At 49.0% G+C, this 14,770-nt stretch overlaps 1 protein-coding gene across 1 annotated transcript in view; it reads right to left on the bottom strand.

Moving 5' to 3' along the window:
* LRRN4 (leucine rich repeat neuronal 4) overlaps nt 1-7,218 on the bottom strand; it is a 13,782-nt gene extending 6,564 nt beyond the window's left edge. Inside the window, exons 1-3 of the mRNA XM_017877540.1 lie at nt 6,953-7,218; nt 5,247-5,906; nt 3,872-4,076 (exon numbers count right to left, since the gene is read on the bottom strand). Coding sequence (XP_017733029.1) covers nt 3,872-4,076; nt 5,247-5,906; nt 6,953-6,995 — 908 coding nt within the window. The 5' untranslated portion in view covers nt 6,996-7,218. The remainder of the gene's footprint in view (nt 1-3,871; nt 4,077-5,246; nt 5,907-6,952) is intronic.
* Between the last annotated feature and the right edge of the window lie 7,552 nt (nt 7,219-14,770).

Here is a 14,770-nt window from a genome sequence, read left to right as displayed (position 1 = left end):
TTTTTTTTTTTTTTTTTGTAGAAAGGAAATGCTTTTCTTTTTCCCTGAAGTGGGAAAGGAAGAGGATTACATTATTTTTTGAGTAACACCTCTGAGTCCTTTACCTACATTGTCTCATTAACATCATTATGACAACTTAGTGAGGTAGACAGCATGTTACATGTTCTACATGTTAAGAAAATTATTCTTAGGGGAAAAGGTACAATTTGCTTTGGTGGTTCTTTCTGCCACCCAATGCCACCTACATGCTGAGGAAGGAGAGCCTGGCTGGTTCCTGATCCATGTCACATTTGGGTATTCTTTGCTTCTGACAGGGCCCTAGTGCGGAAGAAGTCTCCATTTGCTCTCCTAAATCATTTCTATTGGAGAATTGCTAATAGAAATTGCAGATATTTCCATGTCACTTTCCAGTAGTTCCTTGTCATTTACAATCATTAAAATTATGAAAGTTATTAGACTTACTGGTAGATTTTGTCACTTAAGGCGTTAAAGAAGAAGACACACAAACACACACACACACACAGCACTCTTCTGATAAGAGTGGACCACAGATGGGAGCAGTGGCTCACGCCTGTAATCCCAATACTTTGGGAGGCTGAGGCAGGTGGATCACGAGGTCAGGAGATCGAGACCATCCTGACCAACATGGTGAAACCCCGTCTCTACTAAAAATACAAAACAAACAAAAAAATAGCTGGGTGTGGTGGTGCGTACCTATAATCCCAACTACTTGGGAGGCTGAGGCAGGAGAATCACTTGAACCCAGGAGGCGGAGGTTGCAGTGAGTCGAGATCGCGGTACTACACTCCAGCCTGGCAACAAAGCAAGACTCCATCTCAAAAATAAATAAATAAATAAATAAATAAATAATAAAAAGAGTGGACCCACAGGCTTCACCAGACTGTCAAAAGGGTCCATAATATAAATGAAAATAAAACCTGCCTGCTCTAAAATGGGGCCTCTGAAGATGAAAACATCTATCGGAAGGCAGTAAGGAAGATGGGAGATGAAGAGGACTTGATCTAGAGTTGCCCTAAAGGGTCAAAGAGAAGGAGGCTGTCACAGGAGCTGCTGGGGATGGAAATGAAACGAGTCCTGGGGACTTGACTCCTGCAATGACTCTTCCACCCCTTTCACCTGGCTCCCTTAGGAATGAATGTCCTAAGGGAATGCCGATGTCCCACATTTTGCCAAATCCCGTAGTCACACCATTCTCAGCTCACTAGGGCTCCTGATGGTTTTGCCAACCACTCCCTCCCTCCTTAAGCACTCTCTTCTCTTGACCTCCAGGACATCACATTCTTCTGGTTTTTCTGCTGCTTCACTGGTCATACCTTCTTGGTCTCCTTTCCTGGTTCTTCTTCATCCCGATGTTAAAAGTTGGGGTTCTTCAAGGCTCAGTTCTGGGCCCTCATCTCTCTATACTGTCTCTCTGGTGATCTCGTGAATTCCTTTGGCTTCAGATATCATCTTTATACTCCCAAATTTATACCTCTGGCTCAGACACTCCTCCTCCATGCTTGGGTCTGATGCAGCATTGTGTTTAGGGTATCAGATGTGGAGCCAAACAGCCTGGGCTCAAATTCTGATTCTTCTATTTACTAACTCTGTGAACTGGGGAAAGTTATTTAACATCTCTGTGTCTCAGTTTTTTCATCTGTGAAATGGGAATAATGACTGAATCCTATCTGGATTGCTGCAAGAATAAATACTTCAATATATGCTCAGAACTATGCCTGGCACAGTACAAGAGGTTCGTGTTATTATTACGGAACATTTCCCCTGGATGTCTCATAGATCTTTACTATCCAGCAGGCAATTAGATACACAATTCTGGGGCTCATCAGATGCCCTTGGCTGGAGATACTCAACTAAGCATCCTCAGCACAGAGATGGAGGAGGATGCATTAGGCTTGAGGGAAGGGGATGGTGCTGGAGTAGTGCATAGGGTGACAGTGCAAGAAAGTTATAAATGGAAATAGGTAAGGACATTAAGAAGACCTAGCCAGGAAGGCTGGAGAAGCACCAGGGCAACATCCTGCGGCCAAAGAGATAGAGAACATCAAGTGGGAGGAAAGAAACAATAGGCTCCACAGACAGATGTGTCCACTGACTTGGCAGCTGATGTGGGTGGTCAGATTGCGGTGAATTGACAAGTAGAGGGATGAGAGGAAGTGGTCATCGCTTCTGAACCTGGGATACTTGCTCTTCTTGGGCCTGGATGGCTTTTCTCTTCTGACATTCACCTGGTGAGCTTGGACTCGCCTTTTGAGATATGGACCGATTATGCTGTTCCTGTAGAAGCCTCTCTGATCCAGTCTGATGGATCATTACCCCCACCTGCCTTATAACACAGCACATGGTGTGTGTCTCTGCTATGGATCACGAAGTGTTATGATAAATGGCAGATATCTGCTGCCTGTACTGAACTGTGAGCTCCCTGAAAGCAGTGGCCATGTTGTCAATGTCATCATCACCAAAGTCATCATGACCATCAATATCAATATCTTTATTAATATCGCCACCACTATCACATCACCATTGTCACTGTCAGTGTTCTCACCACCACTATTTTTTTGTTTTGTTTTTGAGACAGAGTTTCACTCTTGTTGCCCAGGCTGGAGTGCAATGGTGCAATCTCAGCTCACTGCAACCTCCACTTCCCAGGTTCAAGCGATTATCCTGCCTCAGCCTCCCAAGTAGCTGGGACTACAGGCATGTGCCACCACGCCCGGCTAATTTTGTATTTCTTTTAGTAGAGATGGGGTTTCACCATGTTGGCCAGGCTGGTCTCGAACTCCTGACCTCAGGTGATCCACCCACCTCGGCCTCCCAACGTGCTGGGGTTATAGGCATGAGCCATCGTTCCTGGCCCCACTACCACTATTTTATTATACAATCATCACTATCCTCACCATTATAATTAGCACCATCACCCATCATCATCACCATCACCATCACTACCAATGTCATCCCCATCACTGACATCAATCAGCATCAACACCATCACCATCACTGTCATCACCATCAGCATCTCCATTATCGCCACCACCATCATCTTCACTAATTTTAGAGGACAAATACCATAAGCCAGGCACTGAGCTAAGTGGTCTACATAAACCATATGCTTTTTTCTCATGAAAAATCCCAAAGCAAGGTTTTATCATCATAGCTCTATTTTACAGATAAAGAAACTACTTGATATTTGTATCCTGGCACTTTACACAGTTCTTGGGTTTTTATCGAGCTCAAAGGAGTCTGAGCCAGAGATACAAAGCGTTTCCCCTCACAACATTGTGTGCTCAATAGCTATTTATTGAATAAAGGAAAGAATGAGTGAATGGTTCTGCCTTTGCTTTGAAAAGTAGTTCATCCTTTTAGAAGAATAATTCCATCTTTAGTGACTGCATTGAGTAAAACAGGACTAACAGGGCCTGCCCCTAGACTTCCAAGGGATTTTCTAACAATATCAATACTTTCATCCCCAGACCCACTCAGATTCTGGAAGGGACTGAACTTGCATGACATGTGGGGAAGAAAGCAGATCCAGACAGAGAGTAGACCTGAGGTCCTCCTCACCTCTTCCCACTGTACATTTCTAAGTGCGGGCTTAAAATAAACTTTAAAGGCACAGGAGTTTGGCATTCTAATACTACTATGAACCGGACTGAGTTGCAAGGTTAGATGGCTGGGTGGACTATCTGGGACCTACCCAAGATATCACCCAACGGGTGGGGGAAAACAAAGCCCCAGAGAGGACTCGGAAGAGCAGTGGAAGAAAAATTATGGTCTGGTTTGTTCTATAAAATTCAACATAGCGTAATGGGCAAAAATCAGTCATGTGATTAAGATGCGCCTCAGAAGCACTTACTTCTGGAACAGAAGGACCTGTAGATGTGGAGTGTCTTGAAAGATGTGCGTGGCGACAGAAGCAAGTGCTGGGGAGTCCTGACAGTCCAGCTGCTGCAGGTTGGGAGTCATCTTGAAAATGTCCCCCTCCAGGGTCGTCAGCCAAGGCATCTTCCTCAGGTAGAGGGATGTGAGCTTGGGCAGGTCTCTGATCCACCCTGACTCAACTGAAACACAGAAGGGAAACTACCCACCACTCCAGAACGCACAACCCCAGGAGGCCAGCCCGGCATGAAGGAAAGAACGAGAGTGGTAAGGTGAATGGTGAAGGTCCATTGCTGAGCATGGGCACAGTTAGCAGCTCTGGGAATCTCAGAATTGTGGTCATTTCAGCTGGAAGGGTGCTCAGGGATAACCAGTCCTTCCTTTCTTCCAATCTGAGTCGGCCAAGGCCAGAGAGGGTGTTGATTGGCCTAAGGCCACATAGCTGGAACGGGGCAGAGACAAGGCTTGAACCCAGGACACTGTCTCCAAGTCTGTTGCTGCCTCACCTTCTCATTAAAGTCCATACAAAAAATAACCAGACTTTGCTCTGATGTCTGTCAGGAGTGGGGAACTTCTGTGGAATGTAATTAAGGAGGTGAGGCGGCCCCAGAAACCTAATTTTGTGGCTCTCCCAATACATGGAGAACGTGCCCCTTCCCCTCGGTATTCCCCATTCTAGCTGTTTTTTCTCTTTGTCTTTGATGAAACAGGTGGTTGTAGACACGTGAAGTGTTTTTTAAAAAATAGTAAAACCAACCTTGTGAATCAAAGAACAGCAGGAACAGGAGACCGGTTATCTTCACCAGTCTCCTGTGGCTTGTTTGAGTGATTCAACATTCACAGAAACAATTTTGCCCAACCAGGTAGAGAAATCAGTGAATTCATCCTGGAAGCCTCAGTCACTTCAGCTAACTGCATGTTTGCGGCTCAGTTTTTCCATTCATCGGCCCCAAAGCATGCACTCACTTCCCCATTCCACAAACACTTATCCAGTCATGCTGGGAAGCAGTAGAACAGAGTGGTTAAAGTTTTGGGCTCTGGACCCAGAATGCCTGAGTTCAGATTTGCTTAATGTGTGACCAAGTTTCACCTTTCTGTGCTTTGGTTCCCTCATATGTAAAACGGAGATGGTAACAGTTTCCATCTCTTAGGATTCAAGAAAGTGACTCCTGTGTGGCGCTTCAAACTGGGCCCGCTTGCTCGAAAAATGTAGCTGGTGTTTTTTTGAACCCAGCTGCGAGCTGGGCACCTGGGTCACCCCTGGAGGAAGAATGCAGCCCGGCCCTCAGGAGCGCACGCGCAGCCTGGCTCTGCGCTCAGGTCTGCTGAAAACGCGGGGCGCTCGGACTCACCCCGCTCGAGGAACGTGCCGCTGAGATCCAGGACTTCGAGCGTGGCCAGGGGCGCGCCATCCTCTCCAGCGAACGCCGCCTCGGCGATGCCCCCCTGTGCGCCGCGACCTAGCGCGGTGCAGGAGAGGTTGAGGAGCTGCAGCGCGGGGAAGCAGGCGAAGGCCCGGGGCTGTAGCGCCTGCAGCGGATTCCCGGCGAGCGCCAGGGCGCGGAGGCTGCTCAGTGCGGAACCGGCACACGGCGGCACAGCGGCCAGCTGGTTGTAGTTGAGGTCCAGGGTGTGCAGCCCCGCCGGCCCGCCCGGGCCCCAGCGTAGCTCGGCGATGCGGTTGTGGCTCAGGGTCAGCACCTGCAGCTGCTCCAGGTGGCCGAGTTCGGATGCGGTCAGTGCGCGCAGTAGGTTGTGGCTGGCGTTGAGGCTGCGCAGTGTGCGCGGTAGGCAGCCGGGCAGGCGCTCCAGGTTGCGGTTCGCCAGGGTCAAGGCCGTCGCACCCGCGGCGGGCAGCCCCTCGCAGGGCGAGTCGGTGGCGTTGCTGCCACTGCTCCCCCAGGGACCCTGCTGAGTGACCCGGAAGAGCGGGACCTTCTGGAGAAGATCTGCCCAGCTGGGGCGCAGCACCGTCAGCAGCAGCAGCAGCAGCAGGGTTTGCCGCATGGCGTCTGGAGAGAGAACAGCAGGACGCCCATCAAATCCACAGGAACTTCCGAAGAAAGGGGCAGATGCGCGTCCCAACCCCACCTCCAGAGCTCTGAGGAGACGCACAGGCCCTGGATGTTCCCTGAAGGGCAGGGAGACGTTCCCAGAGTCGCCTGGTGTGCAGTCACCTCGCCCCTGTCTGCTTTTGCCCTATCGTCTCCCCCAGGAGCACCATGGTACCCCTTGTTCTTCCTCTCCTCAGGGATGTTTTTCCCCCTTCTTGTGAGAGGGACGCCTTCCTCGTCTCTCCAGTCTGGGCCTGAATCTCTCAATAACTCCCTCCGTTTATGTACCCCCATCCTGTGAGCTTCTACAGGAAAGGGATGTCCCCTTTATTGCTGCAAACTCTTCCCAGGTAAACAGTCACTGCTCCATAAACGGGAATGCCCTCAGTTGGGAAGAATCTCTGCTGGATAGAAACATGTACTCTAGGAAGATTTTGTCAGTTCCACGCCTCTCAGTTACCCTGCTTTTCCCCGTTAGACCTGCCCAGCCACAGGGGAATCCTAGTTTGCCTAAAATAAGTCCTGGAGTCCGTTTCTTGGGAGCATGCCCAGGGTTGCCTTCAGCAGAAGAACAAAGCCCTGTGAACCCTGGAGTCAAACATTTCCTGGTCCCATGTGGGTTCCAACAAAACCAGAGCCCCCTTTATTAGCCCTGCCCAGGAGGGATGGCTGAGAGCTGCTAGTTGTGGAATTTCTGGAGTACTTAGGGTTGCACAGGTCAGCTAGGAGATCAAGTGGAGGAAGATCCAGCAGCCATGGGCTAGCTTGGGAGTGGCAAAGATGCTGTTAACCAGGCCCTGGCCATGAGGTCACTGCTCGATATCCCTCATGACTGCAGATGTGTATTCCTTTCCCAGCTCTCTGTGCTGACCAGTAGATCTCCCAGCCACCACGCAGGGGCCAGGGGAAGGGTCTCCCTATTGCTAGCTGGGGATGAAGGCAGTGAGAAAGATCCTGGAACCTGAAGCCAGGAGCGTGTGCATCCAGCAGTGTGTCATGCTTACCTGGAAGTGGTCCTTTTGGAGTGTGGCTCCTCTGGATGCACATCTGAAGTCCTCAGTTTTGTTTTATAGATTCCAGGGACCACTGATTTGGATAGCAACTCAGCTCTGAACTCCAGAGGGAGACCTGTCTCCCAGCCTCCTCTCTCCCAGCCTCCTCTCTCCCACAACACCCATCCACTGAGAGGGCCTGAGACACTCCAGTCTTTCCCATCGCTCCTCCTTTCCCATCAAGACACTGTTGTTTTTAGCCAACACCCTCATTGCTCAGCTCCCTCCTCTCCCACTAGGGCCTGCGCCTGCCCCTTTCCAGGCCTGGCACCTCCCCCTAGCCCTCCCCATCTTCACCTCCCCGAACACCACCTTTCCCAGGCTGGAGAAATGAAAGGAGTCAGCGATGAGGGCTAGTGGAGTGCAGTGAGGCAGAGCAGCGCTGTCACCTCTCAGGAATTTGATCCTTCCTGCTGGTGGCTCCCATTTCCTGGGATGGCTGGAGCCTAATGGTGAGCCAGCCAGAGGAGCAAGCCGCTTCTCCCAGAGGGAAGGCATCCAAGTCTAGAGGAAGCTTGCAGGGATTTCCAGGAAAAAGTGGCAGGAGAGAGGATCCTCAGAAGGCTCTGGGGCAGAAGCAGGCTCAAATCAGACCCAAGAGGCCCCGCGGACAGTCTGCTTGGTGGCTCTGGGACCCCGCTCAGTGACAGTGTGGACGTTTGTCTCTCATAAGGAGTGAGAATAAACAGGGCGGAAATGCAGAAAGAACATTCCCGCTCCATGCCTGGGAGGTTGGGTCCTGATTACCAGCCCCAGGTCTCCCGAAGATGTGATGCTTGAGTGAGCTTTGTGTAGAGCGCTTTTGTTTGGAGCAGACAGCACTTCTCTCCCCCAAAGTCCCAAGGCAGAGCCTGGTTATTTCCTCTGAGGGCCTTCGATCTGCATCCTCCCCCAATCCCACCTAGCCCGGTCTGAGAGTTCATCAGGGTTAATGGGCCGCAGCTTTGTGTGACAGACACTGAGACCAGAACTTTACGTATTTTTCCTCCTGTCAGTCCTTATCTGGACAGCCCTGAGGAACTCCAGGATACCTCAGAACCTTGCCTATTAGGGTTGATTGGTTAATTGGAAGTTCCTGAGGATCTCCATTGAGGCCTGCTCCACCCACAGCCTGAAGAAGATCCTTCAGTCTCAGTGCCAGCTAGGACCCTGCTGCTCAGAAGCATTGCTCCTCTGCCTGAGCAGGGCAGGGAGAGGCCGCTCTGTGCGACCCAGCCTGAGGCTCATGCAGTCACCTCCCAGGGAGCCTGGGCCCAGGCCCCAGAGGTAGAAATACATGCCATGGAGACACAGGAGGCCAGGTGGGAAGAAGTCAGGAAGAAGTGGGTTCAATTTAGAGGCGGAGTCAGCATGCAGACCAGTGGGCAGCCTGCTTCCTCTTTGCCTTTGCATGGAGAGCTCCATGCCCAAGAATTAAAACATTAAGCCAGGCATGGCGGCTTATGCCTGTAATCCCAGCATGTTGGGAGACTGAGGCAGGAGGGCAGGAGTTCAAGACAGGTCAGGGCAACATAGCAAGACCTTGTCTCTATCAAACAAACAAACAAACAAACAAAAAGAATTAGAACATCATGTTTCCCTCAGAGTTAAACCAGCCAGGTCCACCCATGTAAGGTGATTGACCATGCTGAGGCCAGCAGGGGTTTGGGGAGTCCAGGCAGGGCTTTCCCAGATGAGAGGGAGCCTAATCCATGGAAACATGCCTGGATTGAACAGAGACCCTGAGGAGGAAGGAAGCTGGTTCACCACGGAGGCCTATGAAACAGGACCTTGGGGAGCCATGTTGGGGTGCTACTCCTCTGTGTACCAGTAGGCGAGGGTTCTGGAGTGGCCCTGGCTGAGGAATCCCCCTGAAGGCATCATCCTGTGGTTGCCTGGAGTGGCCCATCCTGTGTGGCCCAGGCCCTCTGAGCCAACTTCTTGCCACTGCTGCTTGCTGGCCAGTTTGCCAGTGGTGGCAAGGGCCTGGCCTGGCCAGGCTGACCTGAGGTTGGCCCTCTGGACTGCCCTGTTGCCCTGGTTGTACCCAGCCCTAGCACAAACATCCTTGGCAGGCTGCCCCGTTCAGCTTCTGAGCTGGGGAGGCTGATGGCAGAGCCTGCATGGCAGGGTTTGCTTATCGGTCTTTCTGTGACAGAGGGTTGACCTTGCCTCAGTGGGTAGTACCCTCTGTGTGCATCATCATCCCCTTTTTAAAAATTGAGCACTTACTATAGTCAGAGCCTAATGCCATATGCATGGTCTCATCTAATCCTCCCCAGGTACTTACTATTATACTTATATTACAGGTGAAGAAACTGAGGCTCGCCGAGGTTTTTGTGCTCTAGATTCTGGAGAACATATGGAGTGAGCTATGTGATTTAACCACTGTCTTTTTTTTTTTTTTTTTTTTTTTTGAGATAGTCTCCCTCTGTCACCCAGGCTGGAGTGCAGTGGCACAGTCGTGGCTCACTGCAACCTCCACCTCCCAGGTTCAACTGATTCTCATGCCTCAGCCTCCCAAGTAGCTGGGATTGCAGGGATGCGTCATCATGCCTGCCTAATTTTGGGGGGTATTTTTAGTAGAGACAGGAGTTCGCCATGCTGACCAGGCTGGTCTTGAACTCCTGGCCTCAAGTGATTCACCCACCTTGGCCTCCCAAAGTGCTGGGATTACAGGCACGAACCACCGTGCCCAGCCAAACCACTGTCTTATATTGCTGTCCATAGACCTCAGCATCTGATACTATAATATGCCCTTAAGCACAAGAGAATCTTTTCCAAATACTTAGATCCAAATTGTGTGAGAAGCCAAGACACTGGGAAATTTCCTTCCATAGTTGAGCAGCTCATTCTCAAAATACACAGAGCTGACTTCTTGGGTGACTGTGGGCCCAAGACTGAGGAGGATGATTGGGTAGGGCCCACCAGGCACCTCTCAGGGAAGCTCAGCCCTCTTTTCCAGCCTTTTCTCCTCTTCTAGCACTTCTTGGAGGTCAGGACAAGAGGACTAAAGTGTTTGTCCTCTCCAGAGAAGAATGCTAAGGTCTTGCATCACAATCCTGGAACCAACAAATATGCATCCTTCAATTGCTGCACCAAGTGCTGTGCCATGCTTGCCCTCCATGGCTTTACTGTAGCTGTTCCTCTGCCTGGATGCCCCCCTAGATTGCCTTAGTCTCCATTTCACCTAATTTATTTGATTACTAGTGTGGGTCCCCTTGAAAGGAGACCCTAAGATACAGACCCGGGTGCCATGCAGGTAATTTATTTGGGAGGCCATCTCAAGGAGTACGGAGATGGAATAAGGACGTGAGACAGGGAAGGAAAGGTGCTGATGATGTGTTGATGTGCAGAGACTGCTGTGGACTACTGGGGCTCCATCTTGCTGGTGGCCTCTGCGAGACTGTATAGAGCATACCTCAGGATGGTTCCATCAAGTGGCAAGGAAGAGGGGTATCTTTCCGCCAGCTTCTGCTTTTTGTTGGTTTGAGGGTTCTTCCTGTGGCTTTAACTTCCTGGCACACAGATCAAGCAACTCCACGGAGGGCTAAGGGGATAGGCAGGGCACTGACAGTACCTGCTATAGCACCCTTCAAGATTTCACCCAAGCGGATGCCCCCAAGCAAATTAAGTGCCTGCCTTGGTGTTTTTCCTAGGGAACACTGGCTACCTGCCATCAAGCAGAGTGAAGTGGCTCTCCTGTAATTTAGGACTAAACTTCCTGATAACTGGGTCACATGATTTATTTCCTAGCCCCGGTGCCTGGGGTGGCGTCTGGCACACAAGAGAAATGTTCTGACCAGTGAATGGGAAAAGGCACGACAGTGTACATGGAGGATCATGGTGTTCTCTACAGCGCCCAGCAGTGGATGGGGCAGGACTCAAAACAGTAAAAATCAAATTCAAGTTCCTGAAATTCGCAGCTCAAGTCCTCCAGCATCCCAGCATTGAGAAGGGCTAAGGTGAGAGTTGAGACGCAGGAGTGAGCAGAAGTGGAGGAAGAAAATTGAGTCCCAGAAAACCCTCCAATTCAGATTCCCTATACTGTTAGGATCTTTGAGAGAAAAAAAATCTCTTGGAAGAAGATTACAAGGTTAGACTGACAGTAAACCTACAGCAGCTGGTTGGGGGGAGGGCAGGAAAGAGCCAGTAATAATATACTTGGCCACCCTTTTATGGATTTAGATAAAAATCAGAGTCATGGATCTTTGGCCTTAGAAGGAACTTTAGAACTTGTCTGGTCCCATCCCTCCTTGTCCACTTTAGGAGAAAATGAGCCCCAGAGGGGGAAATTGGCTTGTCTGAGGTCACACAGTGTTGGGTTCCTAATTACCCGGTGAAAAGGAAGGGTGATCTAATTCTCACTGTTCCACTCTGGCTCTGGGCTTATTTGCACAGCTGACCAGGTCTCACCTGCCCTGATATTAGCAATGGGAGTCTTTCCCTGAAGGTATGGCTAAGTAAACACACCTGGTAAGCATCAAGCCACTGAGCAGTTTCAAGGGCTCTGACTCCAGCTGTTCCCATCTTACCCCCAGAACTCCAGGAAGAAATACTCCCAGCACAGACTGCCCCAGAGACCCAGAATTGGTATCTTCTAAGTGGGTCCTGTCCGGCTCTCTTTGCAACTCTTGCAGCCTGCAATGGGGTGATGAGGCTGACCCAGGTGACAGGTGACTGCTCAGCCAGCTGCCCCTACCCTGCTCTGCCCTCCAGATGCCAGTCAGCTACGCTGAGAGGTTTTCCCCAAAATACGGGAGTCAGAATGTACAAGCCTAAAGATTACATTCTTCTCTGACACCAGAGATAAGCCAGAAGAATGGGAGGGTGATTGTGGGAGGAGACGGTACCAGGTTGTCAAGTCTCCGGGAAGAGCCAGCTCTCCCGATATGGAATGTAGAGAAGAAGCTTCCAAGGGGTAGAAACCAAGACATCTGAGTGGGCTCACTGACGTGGCTGACCTGCCTGTGAGGAAATGATCTGGAGGAAATAAAGTAGTAATGGGTTGAGACTCATGTTTATTTTCTTTCTGAAGTGTCACTCACCAAGTCAGGTTTCAGCGTGAGGATGGAGAGAATGCTTAGAATTTTAGAAAATACCTTTTGAGATCCTTTTAAAATCCATAGTGGAAAAGATTCAAACAGAAATGTGAGGTCAGACTCTAACCTGCCACTTTACTTTGCATGTCACTGTAGGAAGTGGGATGGGACAGTGGATAGGAACATTTAGAAATTATATTCTGGAATTTACCACAGCCAGAGGCAGCATACTAAGTGAAAAGGACCTTAACTGGGACACAAGATGCTGGATTCTCATTCCGACACCACTACCATCTTTCTGTGTACAGTGTCTATGTTCTTAAGCTTCTGTCTATCTCATATTTTTCATTTGTAAAGTAAATGAATTGGCTTAGCAGTTCAGCACATGTATCTTGAGACCATGCTAATAAGTGACCCAGGTGCTCACTATATAACACGGGGGCTCAGAGATGAACAAGGCTTGGACCCTGCCCTCAAGCAGTTCCCAGCCTAGAAGGGGTGGAAGAGAGAAAGAAATCATGCATAGTGTGAGCACATTATCACATCACAAAAAGCTGAATTGTGAGCTCTGTTCGTCCTGGAAGTGTGTCCAGCTTGTTCACTGCTGTATCTGAGTATCTGGCAGCACCTGCACACAGTAGATGCTTAAGAGAGATTTACTGGGCTGGGCACGGTGACTCACACCTGCAATCCTAGCATTTTGGGAGGCTGAGGCAGGCAGATCACCTGAGGCCAGGAGTAGGAGACCAGCCTGGCCAATATGGTGAAATCTCATCTCTACTAAAATATAAACAATTAGCTGGGTGTGGTGGCATGTGCCTGTAATCCCAGCTACTCAGGAGGCTGAGGAAGGAGAATTGCTTGAATCCAGGAGGCAGAGGTTGCAGTGAGCTGAGATTGCACTGTTGCACTCCAGCCTGGGCAACAGGAGCGAAGCTCCATCTCATATAGGAATAAAGAGAGAGAGAGAGAGAGAGAGAGAGAGAGAGAGAGAGAGAGAGAGAGAGATATTTACTGAATGAATGAGTGTGACTGTGCCCTGTCCTTCTCCTGTTTCTGATCAGTTACATTCCCTTATTTGGAATTTTCCTCAAAAGAGCAGTCAGGGTTTCTCTGTGCATTTATTTAGATTTCTAATATGTTAACAAAAATTCTTTCAAAAATAGAAGTGCTTGACAAACAAAGCAATGATTTGGAATCTTGTGGAGCTCAAATGTTATTTATTCCCCATTGCTATAGAAACGTGCAGATGCAGCATGGATGTTCAGTAACATTTGTTGAATGAAAAAATACATGCTGTTCAATAAGTATAGGAGCATGTGCTCAACATCATTATTTATCATGGAAATGCAAATTTAAACCACAATGAGATACTATAGTACACCCACCAGAATGGCCACAATTCAAAAGATTGACAATATCAAGTGTTGCCAAGGGTGTGGAGCAAATGTAACTTTTTTTTGAGGTGGGGGCTCACTATGTTGTCCAGGCTAAGCTCAAACTCCTAGGCTCAAATGATGCCTGGCTAGAACTCATACACTGCTGGTGGGAATGTCAAATGGTATAGTTACTTTGGAAAACTGCTTGGCAGTATCCATGAATGCTAAGCATATGTCTACCCAATTACTCAGCAATTACACTCCTGGGTTTATACTCAAGAGAAATGAGTGTGTATAGCCACCAAAAGAATGTTTATAGCAACTTTGTAAATGCTCCAAAACAGAAACAACCCAAAAGGCTATCAATAGAAAAACTGATACATAAATCATGGTATAGCCATACAACGGGTTACTATACAGCCACAAAAAGGAATGAACTCTGCCATGCTTAACAACACAGATGAATCTCATAGCCAAACACAAAAGAGTACATACTATATAGATTTATTTTTATGAAATTCAAGAACAGGCAAAACAAATCAATGGTCAGAATAATGGTTACCTCTTAACAGCATCCCAGGCAGAGGGCCCAGTAAGTGAAAGAAATGGAGGCTTGACAAGGCATGGTGTGTTGAGCAAACAGGTAGTTCAATATGGTGGCAGGGCGGAAGGATGGTAGGGGCCATGGAGGAGGAGTGTAGGGAGGAGAGATTGGAAAGGTTATTTGGGACCATTTTGTGAAAGGCTCTGTGGTAGTCATTAAGGCTATTGAGCATATAGTTCAGGTTTTCCCTGTTTTGGCTGCTGGTAGGATTGTACTGCCTGGCCCTTTGAGGTTGGGTGGGGCCACGTTTCCATGTTTTGTTCTAGCCAATGATTTGCAACAGGAAGCGATGTGTGTCACTTCCAGACAATGCCATCCAGTTGTTAGTATGAGGCCCTCCAGAGCTCTTTCTGCCTCACTGGCATGCCAGTTGCCACTATTTGATGGTGGCTGCTCCATCAGCCTGGATCCCTAGGAAGATCCGAGCTCCCCCAGGGCTGACCACAATGCATATATAGTATGAGAAATAAACGTCTGTGGTTTTAGGTTGCTGAAAATGCCCATGGGGGAGGTGGTGATGTTGCCCTGAGAGTAATAACAGTAACGGCGAAGACAAGTACACAGATTTGAAATATGGTTTGAACCTGAGAGAAACAAGAAATGGGGAAAGGATTCCCTATTTAATAAATAACACTGGGAAAATTGGCTAGCCATAAGTAGAAAGCTGAAACTGGATCCTTTCCTTACCCCTTATACGAAGATTAATTCAAGATGGATTAGAGACTTAAATGTTAGACCTAATACCATAAAAACCCTAGAAGAAAAT

The sequence above is a fragment of the Rhinopithecus bieti genome, unplaced genomic scaffold, assembly GCF_001698545.2.
Source record: "Rhinopithecus bieti isolate Rb0 unplaced genomic scaffold, ASM169854v2 scaffold_65, whole genome shotgun sequence".
Taxonomy (NCBI): Eukaryota; Metazoa; Chordata; class Mammalia; order Primates; family Cercopithecidae; genus Rhinopithecus; species Rhinopithecus bieti.
The sequence above is the reverse complement of the archived record's forward strand: the minus strand, read 5'-3'. Positions and strand labels throughout refer to the sequence as shown.